This window comes from Myotis brandtii, unplaced genomic scaffold (genome assembly GCF_000412655.1).
Source record: "Myotis brandtii unplaced genomic scaffold, ASM41265v1 scaffold125, whole genome shotgun sequence".
Classification (NCBI taxonomy): Eukaryota; Metazoa; Chordata; class Mammalia; order Chiroptera; family Vespertilionidae; genus Myotis; species Myotis brandtii.
In genome coordinates this window covers 6,094,039-6,107,581 of record NW_005354385.1, presented here as the reverse complement: position 1 = coordinate 6,107,581, position 13,543 = coordinate 6,094,039, and the positions used below count along the sequence as shown (strand labels likewise).

The window sequence follows — 13,543 nt, the reverse complement described above, 5'->3', positions numbered from 1 at the left end:
ATATATATATAATCCATCCATTCAGATTTTTGCCTTTTATTATATAAACAGGTAAACTGAACTATAGATGAAATAAATTGAATGAGAAATCTTAAAAGTTAACATTCTAGTATCCTTTTCTGACCATGCTCTTCAGGTAACTCATTAACTGTGTTATGATAGCTGCCATCCTGCAGAGGGCACTGTAACTAAAGTCAGTCTCCGTTGTTATATAAAACCTTTTGCCTAAGTCCTCTTACTCCTTACATTTTTTATTTACATCAGAAAGAATCAAAGAAGCCAATGAAACTATTTTAACAAGAGTAAAATAATGTGCAGCAATGTCAGTTTGTGCCCATTGAAGACCAGTTTCCTGCTTCAAGCACATATACACATGATTGAAAACAAAATATCCCACTAAAATCCCTAAGAAGAAAGATGGCATTCAACATAGTTGAGAAAACTTGCAAGCATAGCAACCAAACCACAGTATTTCTTCATATATAGAGGAAGAATGTTATGAGAGTTTAATCCATCATTGGTTCTTAGTCCATGATCTATGAATGGATTTTAGAGTATCTATTAACACTTTAAAATTTTACATATACTTTTTTTGCATATATACAAATGTGCATTTTTATGAAGAAGAGGTCTATTATAATCGTCAGTAGATTATCAGGGAAGTCCCAGACTGTAAAAATGGTTGCAAAAGGGAAGAGTGGAGTAAGTCAAAGGAAGAGTGGAGTAAGTCAAAGTCTAAGAACCCTGGTCTGTGTTGTGAGTAAAGCATACCAATCATTTTGGGGCATGCACACGGGTAAGGTAATTATTATTTTGGGGGCAATAAATGAACTACTAACATTTGTTGAACTGTCACCAAAAGCCAGGTACTGAACTGAGTAGTTTAAATGTAATACTTTATTCATTTATTAAAACCACATCCCTAAGAGTTAGGTAGTAGTCTCAGCATTTTACAGATGAGGGGCAGTAGCTATGATAGGAAGATCTAGGCTAAAACTGGGTCCTATCATTGAGTAGCTATATGACCTTGTCTGAGTTACTTACATCTGTCCTCATCTGTAAAATGGGACTAGTAAAGCCTACCTTATAGCAATCTTGTGAGGATTAAAGAGTTTTTATTTAGAAAAAGATTAGTATGATGGGTGGCTTGCTCAAGTTAGATACTCAATAAATGTTGGTAATGAGGAACAAATTCAGAAAGGTTAAAAAACTTTCCTCAGAATAAAAAAATTGAAGTGGTAGAACTTACTTTATAAGTTTAATGCCAATCCAAGATGGCCATATCAAATATTCAAATCTAAGAAATCATCATGGACAAAGATAGAGGAGCTAGGTCTCAGAAAAGGTTAGGGGTGGTTTAGGACAGCACCATTCAACTGAGAGTGAAGCCCTAAGTCTCTAAGGCAGGGGTGGGAACCTTTTTTCTTCCAAGACCAATTGGATATTTATAACATCATTTGCAGGGCGTACAAAATTATCAACTTAAAAATTAGCCTGCTCCAGTGTGGCTCGGGTGGTTGGGTGTCATCTCATGCACAGAAAGGTTGCCAGTTCCATTCCCAGTCAGGGCACATGCCTGGGTTGCAGGCTTGAACCCCAAAGGTGGCCAATTGCTCTCATATCAGTTTCTCTCTCTCTCTCCCTCTAAAAATCAATAAAAAGATCTTTTTTTTAAAAAGCCTGCTATATTTGGTCAAGCATTTAAATAACTCACCCCTCCCTAGTGCCTTGGCACGGCCAGACCAAATGATTTTGTGGGCCTTATAGGACTGGTGGGCCAGACGTTCCCCAACCCTACAGTCCAAGGCATACGTTGTACATAATGAATTAGTTTATTTCCTATGTACCTAGAAGGTACTAGGTTGAGGTAGAATTTTTAAAAGCTCATGAGTACCATGCTAAAACGTAGTTCTTAGCCATAAAAGCCTAGTTTGAGAGTAGGGGAAATGGGTAATTATATATTTGAAGACATGGCTGCTTGGTAAATATAGCACTTAGGACCATAAATGTAATCTAGGACTATAAGAAATATATGAATCCATACAAGTATAGATAGATTTATTTAAAATGTGTTCAGTTTTAAGTTTACCTTCCATCAGTATAAGGCTACGAAATGCTTTTATATCAAGTAGTTGAGAAATTCTAGGTAACAGAGATTACCAAAAAAATATTCTATTCATTAAGTTAGAAAATCTCTGAAAAAAATGCATTGGCCCTTATCGTTTTATTTGCTTTTATAGGACCTAAGGAAAGCTGGATTGCTGATTTTTGCTAATAAACAAGATGTTAAAGAATGCATGACTGTAGCAGAAATCTCCCAGTTTTTGAAACTAACTTCTATTAAAGATCACCAGTGGCATATCCAGGCATGCTGTGCTCTTACTGGCGAGGGGTAAGAAGTCTTCCCCATGGATAACGTGTCTTTAGTTTAGGAATATGAATTTCTTCCTAAAATCCAATTTTGAGGTTACCATGTACAGATTGTTCTAAGGAAGAGATGTAAGACATAGTCCATGTCTATAGTGAGTTTTTAACTTGGTTCTGTAAAGAATAAAGCACAACATACACATACACATACTGAACTAATATATGCACATAGTTACAGTTGCTGTAGGAGTTCAGAGACATTAGAATGTCAAGGGGAGCTGGACAAGTCGGGAAACAGTTCTTATTGGTGGTGGGACTTTTGCTATAAGAAAGGAACTAACACTTGCTAAGCCTGTTCTATGTCTTGAGTGTTCCTTCCAGTGTATCATTTATTCCTAACAGTCATGTAGACCAGTTGTTTTAAATTCACACTTTATGCATAAAGAAGTTGAATTAGACTAGTTTGGGTGTATTCACTTTTGCCACCACTGTTGTCAAGAGGGAGTTGTTGCAATTTAAAAAAAAAAAGTGTTAGAATTAGAGAGAGTGTGGCACGAGGGTTCCTGGTTCTGGAAAGGAGGGTGGGTGCCTATAGTAGAATTTTGCCCTAGTCTAGTGTCGTGTAAGACTCCCTCCACGTTCTGCGTGGAGTAGGGTTCGGTATCTGAAAGAGGGGCCGCACACAAATGAGAGAGAAATGACACGAGATAATTTTGAAATATTGGGGGACCAGGCGGGCAAGTTCCGAAGGACTTCCACCTATGCTCAGGCCGCTCCAATCTTTTATTGAGTTTGGAGTAGCCTTAGGTAAGGAGATTTCAATGACACACAGATCAGCAGACAGTTTCTGGGAATAGACAGTATCTGATTAGCTCATCGGTAGTAGACAATTTCTAAGAATAGGCAGGGTATCTGATCAACAATAATCAACAAGGATCTACACAAATATCTAAGGAATTCAGTGAGCTAAGGTGGGGATAATGCTTTAGCTACCATTATCTAGATTAACTGGGTGGTGTCTAAATTAACTGGGTGGTGCACAGCCCTGACCTTTGCTAGGACTTTCAAAGGTTACTAGTTTTGGGGGGGTCTCTGTCTATATTCAGTTAGTGAAGACAATAAATAGTCTCCGGCAGTCTAGTGCCCAGAAGTGAGAGGATTTCAAAAATGAAGTGGTTGTCAGCATTGTTAAATATAACGTCAATGACCAGAAAGATGGAGAGTCCTATTAGGAGAGATGGAATAGAGGAGGTTAGAAATAGGATAAAAGGCTAAAAGGCTGAGCAAATGAAATAATACTTTTGTTGTAGTTGTTTTTCTAAAATGTGGTAGATCTATATATATTTAAAAGCAGAAAAAAAAAGAATTAAATTGGAGATGAAGGATTCTAGAGTCTTAAATTTGGGTTCTTCAAGTTGTGATTCTTCAGCTGTTAAGAAAGGGTAAAAGCTTGGGGCACAGATAGTTTCAGTAAGTCATTATATGGCTTTAACTATCATCATGGTTTTGAAAGGAAGGGAATTTCTCCCACTTCAGCTAATTCATCTATTTATGCCCCAAGCTTCTGCCCTTTCCTAATACCAGAAGAAGAACCTTAACCCCAAATTAAGACCTCTCTTTAGAATCTGTTATGTATGTACCTTTTAAAAACAAAGAAAAATAATTAAATTGAAGATGAAGTTGAATCTTAGTGACATAGAAGGCACTGTTATCTAATTACAGACATTTAGAGAGCTTAATTAGAACCTCAAAAAAGCAAATCTGTTCATTTAAAGAAAAATTCATAGATAATACCAACTCTCCACATTTTCATTTAAGTAAAAATGTTACATGTTTCTGTCAAATAGTTTAATACATGTCGAGATACCTGTAGATATATCTTTTTCTATGGAAGGACTTTAAGCAAAAGCACTAATGTAATACTAAATTTGACCACAAAGACAAATCGTCTAGGAATTATCTAATACTTAGCTTATATACTTTGAGAAATTGTGTAGAAAATATATCATTAGTTAGGATGGATATGAACTCTGGCAGATTCATTTCTGAAAGAGGAACTAGGTAGCTGGTGGTATCTTTTCAATTCTTGGTGTATGAGGGCCTCCATTTGCAGCAGTCACAAGTGGAAGTGTTTGGTTTTGGAGGAGATGTTTCCCTATTGTGGTCTGGCTGCCTTGGTCTGAATTTTTGGTTTTAGTGTTGGTCAGACTTGACTCTTATCTCTGCCATTTGCTAACCTCTCCAAGCCCAGGTTTCCTCTAATATGGGAAGGGTTCTGATCTCACTGTTGTAAAGAAATATTAAGATAATGGATATTAAGTGCTTAGCACAGTCTGGGCCAACACTGAAGCAATCATTTATTTACCTCATTGCCTTTTTTTTCTATTTCTATCTTCTTTTATATTGTTAGACTCATACTTACACAAAAATCTGAGTTTTCAGTTTCTCATGTCTGTAAAAGCTCCTGATAGACAATGGTTAATGCTTCATAACAGTTTATTTTGTTGTAACATATGTACAGTCATTTTTCTCTTGCTAAACATTTTGTTTACCACAATGAACATCTCTTTATAGTATTTTGGATTATGCTCAGTTACCCTTTATTCAGTGATAACTGGTATTAGTGATAAGAGATTTTACTTCCTTCAAAAAATGTAAATATATAGATGTAGCAGACATATTATGTATGTACTCTGTTTTAACAGCTCTACTATATATTTAATATCCTGCAATTTTACTTCATTTAAATAATGAGCATTTTATCATATTGTAAAGTAGTTTTTGAAAGGAGTTTTTAATATCATATGAATGGTCCATAATTTGTTAAATTTTTCTCTATTTCTAGACATTTAAATTCTTTTTCCTATTAAAAATGTTTTGATAAACAGTCTTATACATAAATCTGTCTTTATGTCTTATTTTTTTAGGATGTATTTCTTGAAATAGAAAAGAGGATAGAGAGGGTATTGATATTTTAAATACTCTTGAATATGTATAGCTAAATTACTTTCCATGGGCATTTATATAATCACGGAGCTTTTATATGTCAGGCAGTGTTCTAGGCACTAAAAACAAAACAAATGAGAAAGCACGGATGTACTGTGTCTTGAGAGTATGGCTTCACCACACAGCACCAACATGGAACAGTATTGATTTTTTAACCTTGGTTGTTTAGGTAAATGAAAAAATGACACCTTGTTTTAGTTTGCTATTTATAGCTTCTTAGTTGAGAATTTGATCAGATTATTCTATTTTCTGTATAGATTATGCCAAGGACTGGAATGGATGATGTCACGACTTAAACTTAGATGATCTCTACTGACTTCTTCTCATAGACTTTATATAAACGAAGTGCTGGACTTTACCTGAAAGCTCCAAAAATTAATGGTTCAGATATATTTATAGTAAACTGATTTAAACTTTTTCTATAAGAAGAAAAATTAAGACCACTTATTTGAAAGCGAAGATGAAGCCTCACCTTCCAATCGCTTTCTCATTAGTTTCTTCCAAAGCCAGGTCTTAAAGCTGTGATTGACATTTTTCTCCTAATGAATCCTCTCAAGACATTGTGTAGCCTGTGGTAAGTACAAAAGGAGAGGAAGACATTTTTTAAAACTTTAAGAGCTTTATTATCAGTATAACCCTCTTTTGTTAAATGTTCTCTTTTTGTTCCATTAAGTCAAAATATAAATCAGCACAGATATTCAGTTTCTGGTATTTTAAAATGTAATGTTACTTATGAAAAGTATTTTGCATTTGTGTATGTATTGTGTATATACCTCAACCTCAAGTTAATGGCTTTGATTTATGTTCTAAAGAAAAGTGAATAACAAAAATTAATAATATTCTTAATTATAACAATAATGAAATGAATACTGGCATTGGTTTAAGTGCCAATTTGTACTTTTCCCCTATGCTCTCTGCATTGTACTAATCAACCCCCAAAATCATTGAGCTGCTCTTTAAAAAAAGAAAGAAAAAAAGTTTGACATTGGATACCTATGTTTTGTTGTTCAAATCACATACATACAAACATGTAATCCAATGAGTGGAATATCTATCAAGTTCTTAGAATTACTAATGGGCACAATTGCACATTGAGCAGTTATCTGATTGTTCCCTTTATGAGACCGTATGCCATCTAAATTACTGAGTAAATTGTTAATCCATTAATCAATTATTAACTGTGATTAAAATTACCAACTGATTTTCAGCATTAATGGAAAACTGTTGTGTGAAATGTCTATCCAGAGAAGTGTCACCTTATAAATATTATCAAATAATTTAGCTAGATTCTTCTTAAGTATTAAATTATTTGTCAAGCATTTAAAGTGAATTTGAAATGAAAAGTAAAGCATATTTTCCAAGCAACAAAGATAATTTATTAATTTGAACATTTTTAATTCTTAACTTCTGAAATAGTTGGAGATTTTTTATTTCTATGTTTTCTTTTATCTTCTTATAACACGTGAATGTATTGTTTGGCAAGTATAAAATACAATTTTTTTTAGTGCTTTTAAGAATTTGTTTTAAAAATTGATCAACATAATGCATTATTTTTTCTAAGAAATAACTTGCCCCAAAACACCTTCTATGTTCGTGTAGGTTTTTGTTTTTTTTTCAATATCTGAAAAGTCACAGGTATTTCTGTTGTATCTGTAAACACTTACCTAACTAAATGTGTTCAGATATATTCTTGAATACGCAGTCCCTGAAAATCTGAACAGTAATCCAAGCTGGCATGTTTTAGAATATTCAAGAAAAAAATAATTCCTTTTAATACCAGCCTTTTAGATTTTGTGAAGATTTTGATGAGGGATAAACGTATATACTGTAAGCATTGACAAAACTTTAAAAGTTCCTTTCTACAGAATTAAAATGCTCACTATCTAAGTTCAACTCGGGCATAGGAGATGATCAGTGTTTAATGTTGGATGTTTTGTGTTTTATATTTATATTATAATGTTCAAAATGCAAGTATAATATTTTATTATTTGTCAACTTTTACAAAAGTAAATTCTAAATTACTAAGCTTTATTTGTTCATATGTTCTCATACTTTTTTCAAATAACTATAAGGAATTACTTGTTATATATTAAAAACTCCTTTAAAACCCAAATATATATTGTAGGTATTGCAGTTTCATCAGAGAAAAATATTCTATACAGTAACCCAACAAATCCACACCTTTTATCCTTTTTATTTATTTTTTTGTTTGTTTTTTGTTAATTCTCCCCCAAGGATATTTTTTCCATTGATTTTTAGGGAGAGTAGGAGAGGGAAAGACAGAGAGAACCATCAGTGTAAGAGAAACACATTGATTGGTTGCCTCCTGCCTGGGCCCTGACCCGGGCCTGGGCTGGGGAGGAACCTACAACCAAGTACCCGCCCTTGATCAGAACCGAACCTGGGACCCTTCAGTCCGCTGGCTGATGCTCCATCCACTGAGCTAGGGCTATCCTTTTTATTTTTTAATGTGAAAAACCACGTTCACTCTCTTGGATTGCAGCCACATCAGTTCAACAATATACCAGCACATTCCCTTGTCATCAAGGTGTTGGCTAAAATTTATTCTAATGGGGTGTTTAAAGCATACACTACATTGTTGCAGATGGTTTAGTGTAATAGATTATTGACATGGCATCATGAGAATGCATGAAATCTTATACCACATTTGCAAAACATGATTTTTTGTTATGTTATACTATTCTAGGCTAAGCATTGGAAATGTGTTACCTATATATTTGTGCATAAAACCAAAATTAAAATTCATATGTGAAAATGCATCAAAATCATTTTAACTGTTAATTCTAAGATGGAGAGCATATTGGCAGTTTATATGTAGTTTAAGTGGACTTAAGCAAAGGGCAATACGCTACTCTTGGCTATAAACAAACATTTTATTTTGTGCTCAACTTTGAAAAGAACAAAGCTTCATACCTCAGTACATGTGGCTGGATTTAAATATCCCATGTTTGCTACTAATTTTGAAAGTCATATGACTTCTCTTGATATCTTGGTACAGTAGCCATATGGTATAAGCATTTAAATAAGTTAAATTTTGCCATACTAGCATTTATAAAATATATCTTACACAGTATATTGAGTTGTTTGAAATTTTCAGTTCTATCTTCTTTGGCTCTCACAGTGGGCAAAGAATACAATGAAGGCAGGTAATTTGGGGACCAGGGGGAAGTTGGTAGGGAATATGACATTTTGCCTTAAGAATAAAAAAATGCCAGTCAACTTTAGCACTGTTGACTGGCATTTTTAATGCAGGTAAAGTGATTTTTAGAAGTGTAGCACGCAATAGAAGAGTTTCTGGTCTTTAAAAAGTGCCTCATAGGTGGTTACAGTGATATCACAGAGGAGAGTCAGGAAGTCCCTGAGATATTCTTTTCACTTTTTGTCTGAGTGTATAGTATTAAGATGCCTAGAGGTGGGATTCTATTATACCCTCTGTTACAGGCACTTTACATTTATTGCTGTGACTACAGCAACCACATACAGTGCAGACAACCTCGAAATCTGTTTATATTAGTGTAAATAGAAAAACTGTAGGCAATTTTCTAGTTTTCTCTGCAGGCATTTTTGGGAATATATCTGTAGTACGTTCTGCTTTGTATATAGGGGACAGCAGCACATCCCAGATTATCTGTGGGCTTTGGGGTCATTGTCTCTCAGTTGCCCAGTTGTATTTTGGCATCGATCCATCTTTCACAGCTGGGTAGAGACAGGTTTCTTTGCATGACTTAACTTTGATCCCTCCCACTGTCTAAATATAATCTGGAACTTCTTGCTTCAGGATCAGCTTTCCCACAACTCAGCCATCCCTTGCTCTCCTGTATCTTGATTCACCAACAATGAAGATATGTTATCTGTCCTGGAGGTATTCTAAACTTTCCTGTATCCATTGTTCCCCAAACCACTAGTGTCTAAGTAGGTTCTCTAGTTCTTTGCTATCCTCTCACAACTGGCTTGATTCAGAGATTGGTCTTTGCTCGTTAGAGAGTATTGTCAGACTTGTCAGTATTGTCAGAGCAATACTGGCTTGCTGTGTATTCAGCATACAAATGCCATAGTAGAGTTTTTAAAATTATACCGTATTTAACATTTTAATGCTTCTTAATTTTAGCTTCACATGCTGAAAAGTAGATTCAGAAAGATAAGAGAACTATCTTTCTGACTCTGCCCAGCTCCTTAACCTAAAAAGTTACATATGGAAAGGATTACATGATATGAATATTGTCTTCCCATTACCAAAAATGGGTTCCATTTTGGAGAGTACCAGTACAAATAATTTCAGTTGGGAAAATATGTCAAGCCAAATTTATGGATAGTGTTGAACCTGAAGACATCTTTACATCCATAAAACCACAGGCCACATTCCATTTTTTTCCTTGTGTTTACTTAAAAAAGATAAACATTAGTTGCCTAAAGGAATTAGTAATGAGAAATTTATCTTTACAAAATAAACCTGTTGAAATGGGCTTTAAAATATATAAAAATCATCAACTGTCATGTGCTGACTCTGTGTAGATACAGACATAATATAGAAAACACTTTTTTCAAGTTCTACTTATACACAAATAAAACTTCAGTATCATGCTCCCTCAAAGGATGTGTGATAATTTTAAGATCCTCATAGTGAAGTAAAGAAAGACCATTTTAAAACTTTGGATGCTAAAAAGTAACCGCTTCTATTAAACCCTAAAATTGTGTGTGGGATTGTAAAGAAATTGTACCAGGATTCAGATGGGTTAATTATGCAGTATTTCTTATCAGTTGTCTAGCCCTGTATGTTCTAAAAGCTAAAGCTTCAATCTTTATGGTCTTGCCTGCTAGGTAGTTTTTTGGTAGAAAATCCCCATAGTCTGTACTCAAGTGCCTAACAGTGATTCGTGTTGATTTGTAAGTCCTCTAATAATTGTGGGTGTGTGCTTGGCTTACTGATGACACAGCTCTGAGAGTTTCTGATTCTCAATTTGTGCTTTATTTGAGTAAAAAGCCTTGAAATTAAAAATACCCATCATAACCTTCAACAAACCAGTTAAGGAAACATAAGTGAACCCATTTTTTCTCTTTCCTAATGCAAGTATTTTGTGACCCTGATGTTAGTTAATGTGGGAACTAGAAAACAACTCTATTTCAGTTTTTAAAAATTGTTTAACACACAGAAAATTAAATTGTGTTGTAAAACCTTAGTTAAAGTTGGTTGCTTTTCTAAGAGTAGCCTCTTAATTCTCATATTCAGTGGTTAGCAGTTTTGAGTCATACATATCATTTAGATCTTAAGCCGTATTGTGTGTGGACACCAAAATCCTCCTTCTGTTTAGATTCTACTTAGAAACCAGAGTTTTTGAAGCACCCTTTTATGGTTTTCATACATTGTTTCTATTTCTTTTTTCTTTTCTTTTTTTTTCATTGAGTATGACTGTAAAGTCTAGGGGCAAAGACTTGTCTGTATTTTCAGTGAGTTACAATTACATTGTGTTCATATTTTAAATCATCTTGCATGGAAAATGAAATATGCTTATGATTTTAAATTACTGAAATGTATACTCTTATCTTCCCCCAAACTTCTAACGTCAGCGATATACAGAATTTCTCTAATAATTTTTGCTTGAAACTAGTTCTTTAGATTCAAATAGCCTTTTCTTACATTGTGTTCCTTGAGGTAAGGTGATATCTGCAGAGCACTTTTAAAGATATTTTCTGGGTTAATGTTCAACATAACACATTGTGGGGGAAAGTATAATTATGTCTAGTGAGGGCTCTTTTTGGTTGATAGAGATGAAAAAAATGTATACTAATTTTTATTTGTGCTTAAAATACATTTTACTAATTATATTGATTTTAAATATGACAAATTCTTATAGATATTAATCTTCCTTATTGTATTTTCCTGGTGAAACCTATATGAAAATGTATTCCAGCTAGTCTCTTTGTATAACTGCCCCTGCCCAGTTGAGCTCTATGTATATCAACATAATTGAAATCGCATTTAATACAACAAACAAACTAGAAAACCTTTTGAAAATGTTTAGGTTTGTTTTATTTGAATTTCTAATATGGCAAAAGGTTTTGATTCAAAATTTGTATGAAAGAAGAGGCAGAAAATTTATCTTGTGTCTTTATTATTTTATGAACTTGTATTTCTCTGTGTCCTAGGGAAGATTTTACACTCAGGAATGATGCAAAAAGTGATGCTCTTAGAGCATTTGGGTGCTTTCATGTTTTTTCAGTGCTGATGTGGTAGGTACCTAGGGAGATGATGCTTCAGGGCTTCTTGATAAGACAACTTCCTGAATGGTTGGGGGTATTTATGATTGCGCTCAGGTTGGGAGGGAGTGGTGGATTGGAGTAGGGACCTCTCCATTGGTAAAGCAGTACAATCAATTCTTTGCAAGTGTGTTACTTCATTATACTTCTAACAACATTCTCGGGTTCATAACTTACTGAAATGTTCAACTACGGAAATGTAAGGCATTGGGTCAGGTGACCAGTAGTAGGACCTTGTTCATAATGAAATAAAGGAATGATACCAAGATATATTTGGGGGGAAATGACAAGATTTTACTGGAGAATTTCCATGTTTAATATGTACATTAACTTTTTAAAAAAGTTGCATGTTAACCTGGGATACAGTATTGTCTCTATACTTTACTGAGTAAAAAGAAAAAAGATTTGAGTTAAGTTGTTACTCTGTTATGTACTAGTACATACACCTTTTCTTTTAGAAAGGGCTAATTATAATTACTATTCACACGTCTATGTTGTCAGTGTTTTTATTCTGGTTTATTCTCTGAATGTGTGCATACTTGGCGATGGTAGTTCTGGGATTAGCCAGAGCCATTGTGAAGGTGTGACGGTTGCATTATGCAAATGCAAAAAAGATTGTCCTGGTCTTCTCTAGGAACCTTTTATGGAACGTAGTCAATTAAGAGAGAGCATTCTGCCTTTTACTTCTGGAAATTTGAAGTAGACATGAACTTGCTATACAGTGACCAGGCTGTGTGATTAATTTGTCTTAAAATGTGAGGAAAGTTGAGTCATTTAAAATGTATATTATTAAAGTGAACATCCATAAGAATGGTTGATAGTGAACAGAAGAAAAGTGAGGGGAAAAGGTTGGGGGAGAGGAGTCACCCACATGCACATGCTTATTTGAATGTTGGTCTTTCTCTCTTTCACTAGAACGTAAGCTCCGAGGCACTAGTGACCATACTTGACCATAAGTGTTGTGTTTACTAGTTTATATCTCTCAGTGCTGAGTATGGTGCCTGGTATATAACAGGTGTTCAATGTATATGTTGTGACGAATGAATGAATTAATATTTTTGTGGGGGTTTTTCCTCCATGGATAGTTTTTCTTACCTATGTGATTATTGCATACTGCTCCATTCTTATCTCAATTCTTATTGAATGCTGCCTTTTTTAAAAAAAATTATTTATTTATTTTTAAAGCGAGAGAGAGAGAGAGAGAGAGAGAGAGAGAGAGAGAAACATCAATGTTAGAGAGAAACATTGATTGGCTGCCTCTCACATCCACCATAATCAGGGATCAAACTGGCAACCTGGACATGTACCCTGACTGGGAATCAAACTGGCGAACTTTCAATGCACGGGATGACTCTCAAATAACTGAACCACACCGGCCACGGCTAATTCTGCCTTATTTTAAAAGGGATTCAAGGTGATTATATGTTTTTTTCACTAATTCTTATGGTAGAAATCAAACGTATTTCCTTAAAATGGCCTGAAAGCCCTAACCAGTTTGGTTCAGTGGATAGAGCTTCGGCCTGCAGACTGAAGGGTCTCTGGTTTGATTTCAGTCAAGGGCACGTGCCTGGGTTGCAGGCTTGATCGCTAGTAGGGACCTGCAGAAGGCAGCCAGTCAGTGATTCTCATCATTGATGTTTCTATCTCTCTCTTTCTCTCCCTTCCTCTCTGAAATCAATAAAAAACATATATATATTTCTTTGAATTCTATATGGATCTGCATCTAGGAACGTCGGGAATGTACCAGAGTTTAATCAGCATCCACAGACATTGAAATAGTGCATGCTACAAACAGCGCTTCTGGAAAAAGAGCTGAGTCATCTTCATGATTCTTCATGCCCTCCTGTTTTTTAGTTTTCACATCTGAAATATCCTCCTTTTGTTAGTAAATAAC

At 34.7% G+C, this 13,543-nt stretch overlaps 1 protein-coding gene across 4 annotated transcripts in view; it reads left to right on the top strand.

The window, feature by feature from the left end:
* Positions 1 to 7,404, top strand: part of ARL5A (ADP-ribosylation factor-like 5A) — a 23,237-nt gene extending 15,833 nt beyond the window's left edge. For 3 of the 4 annotated variants that reach the window (XM_014534043.1, XM_014534042.1, XM_005859307.2), the window contains 2 exons: positions 2,241 to 2,392; positions 5,631 to 7,404. In XM_014534043.1, coding sequence (XP_014389529.1) covers positions 2,241 to 2,392; positions 5,631 to 5,679 — 201 coding nt within the window. In that variant the 3' untranslated portion in view covers positions 5,680 to 7,404. The remainder of the gene's footprint in view (positions 1 to 2,240; positions 2,393 to 5,630) is intronic. The other variant, XR_001360745.1, reaches the window with a different exon arrangement.
* The last annotated feature ends 6,139 nt before the right edge of the window (positions 7,405 to 13,543 follow it).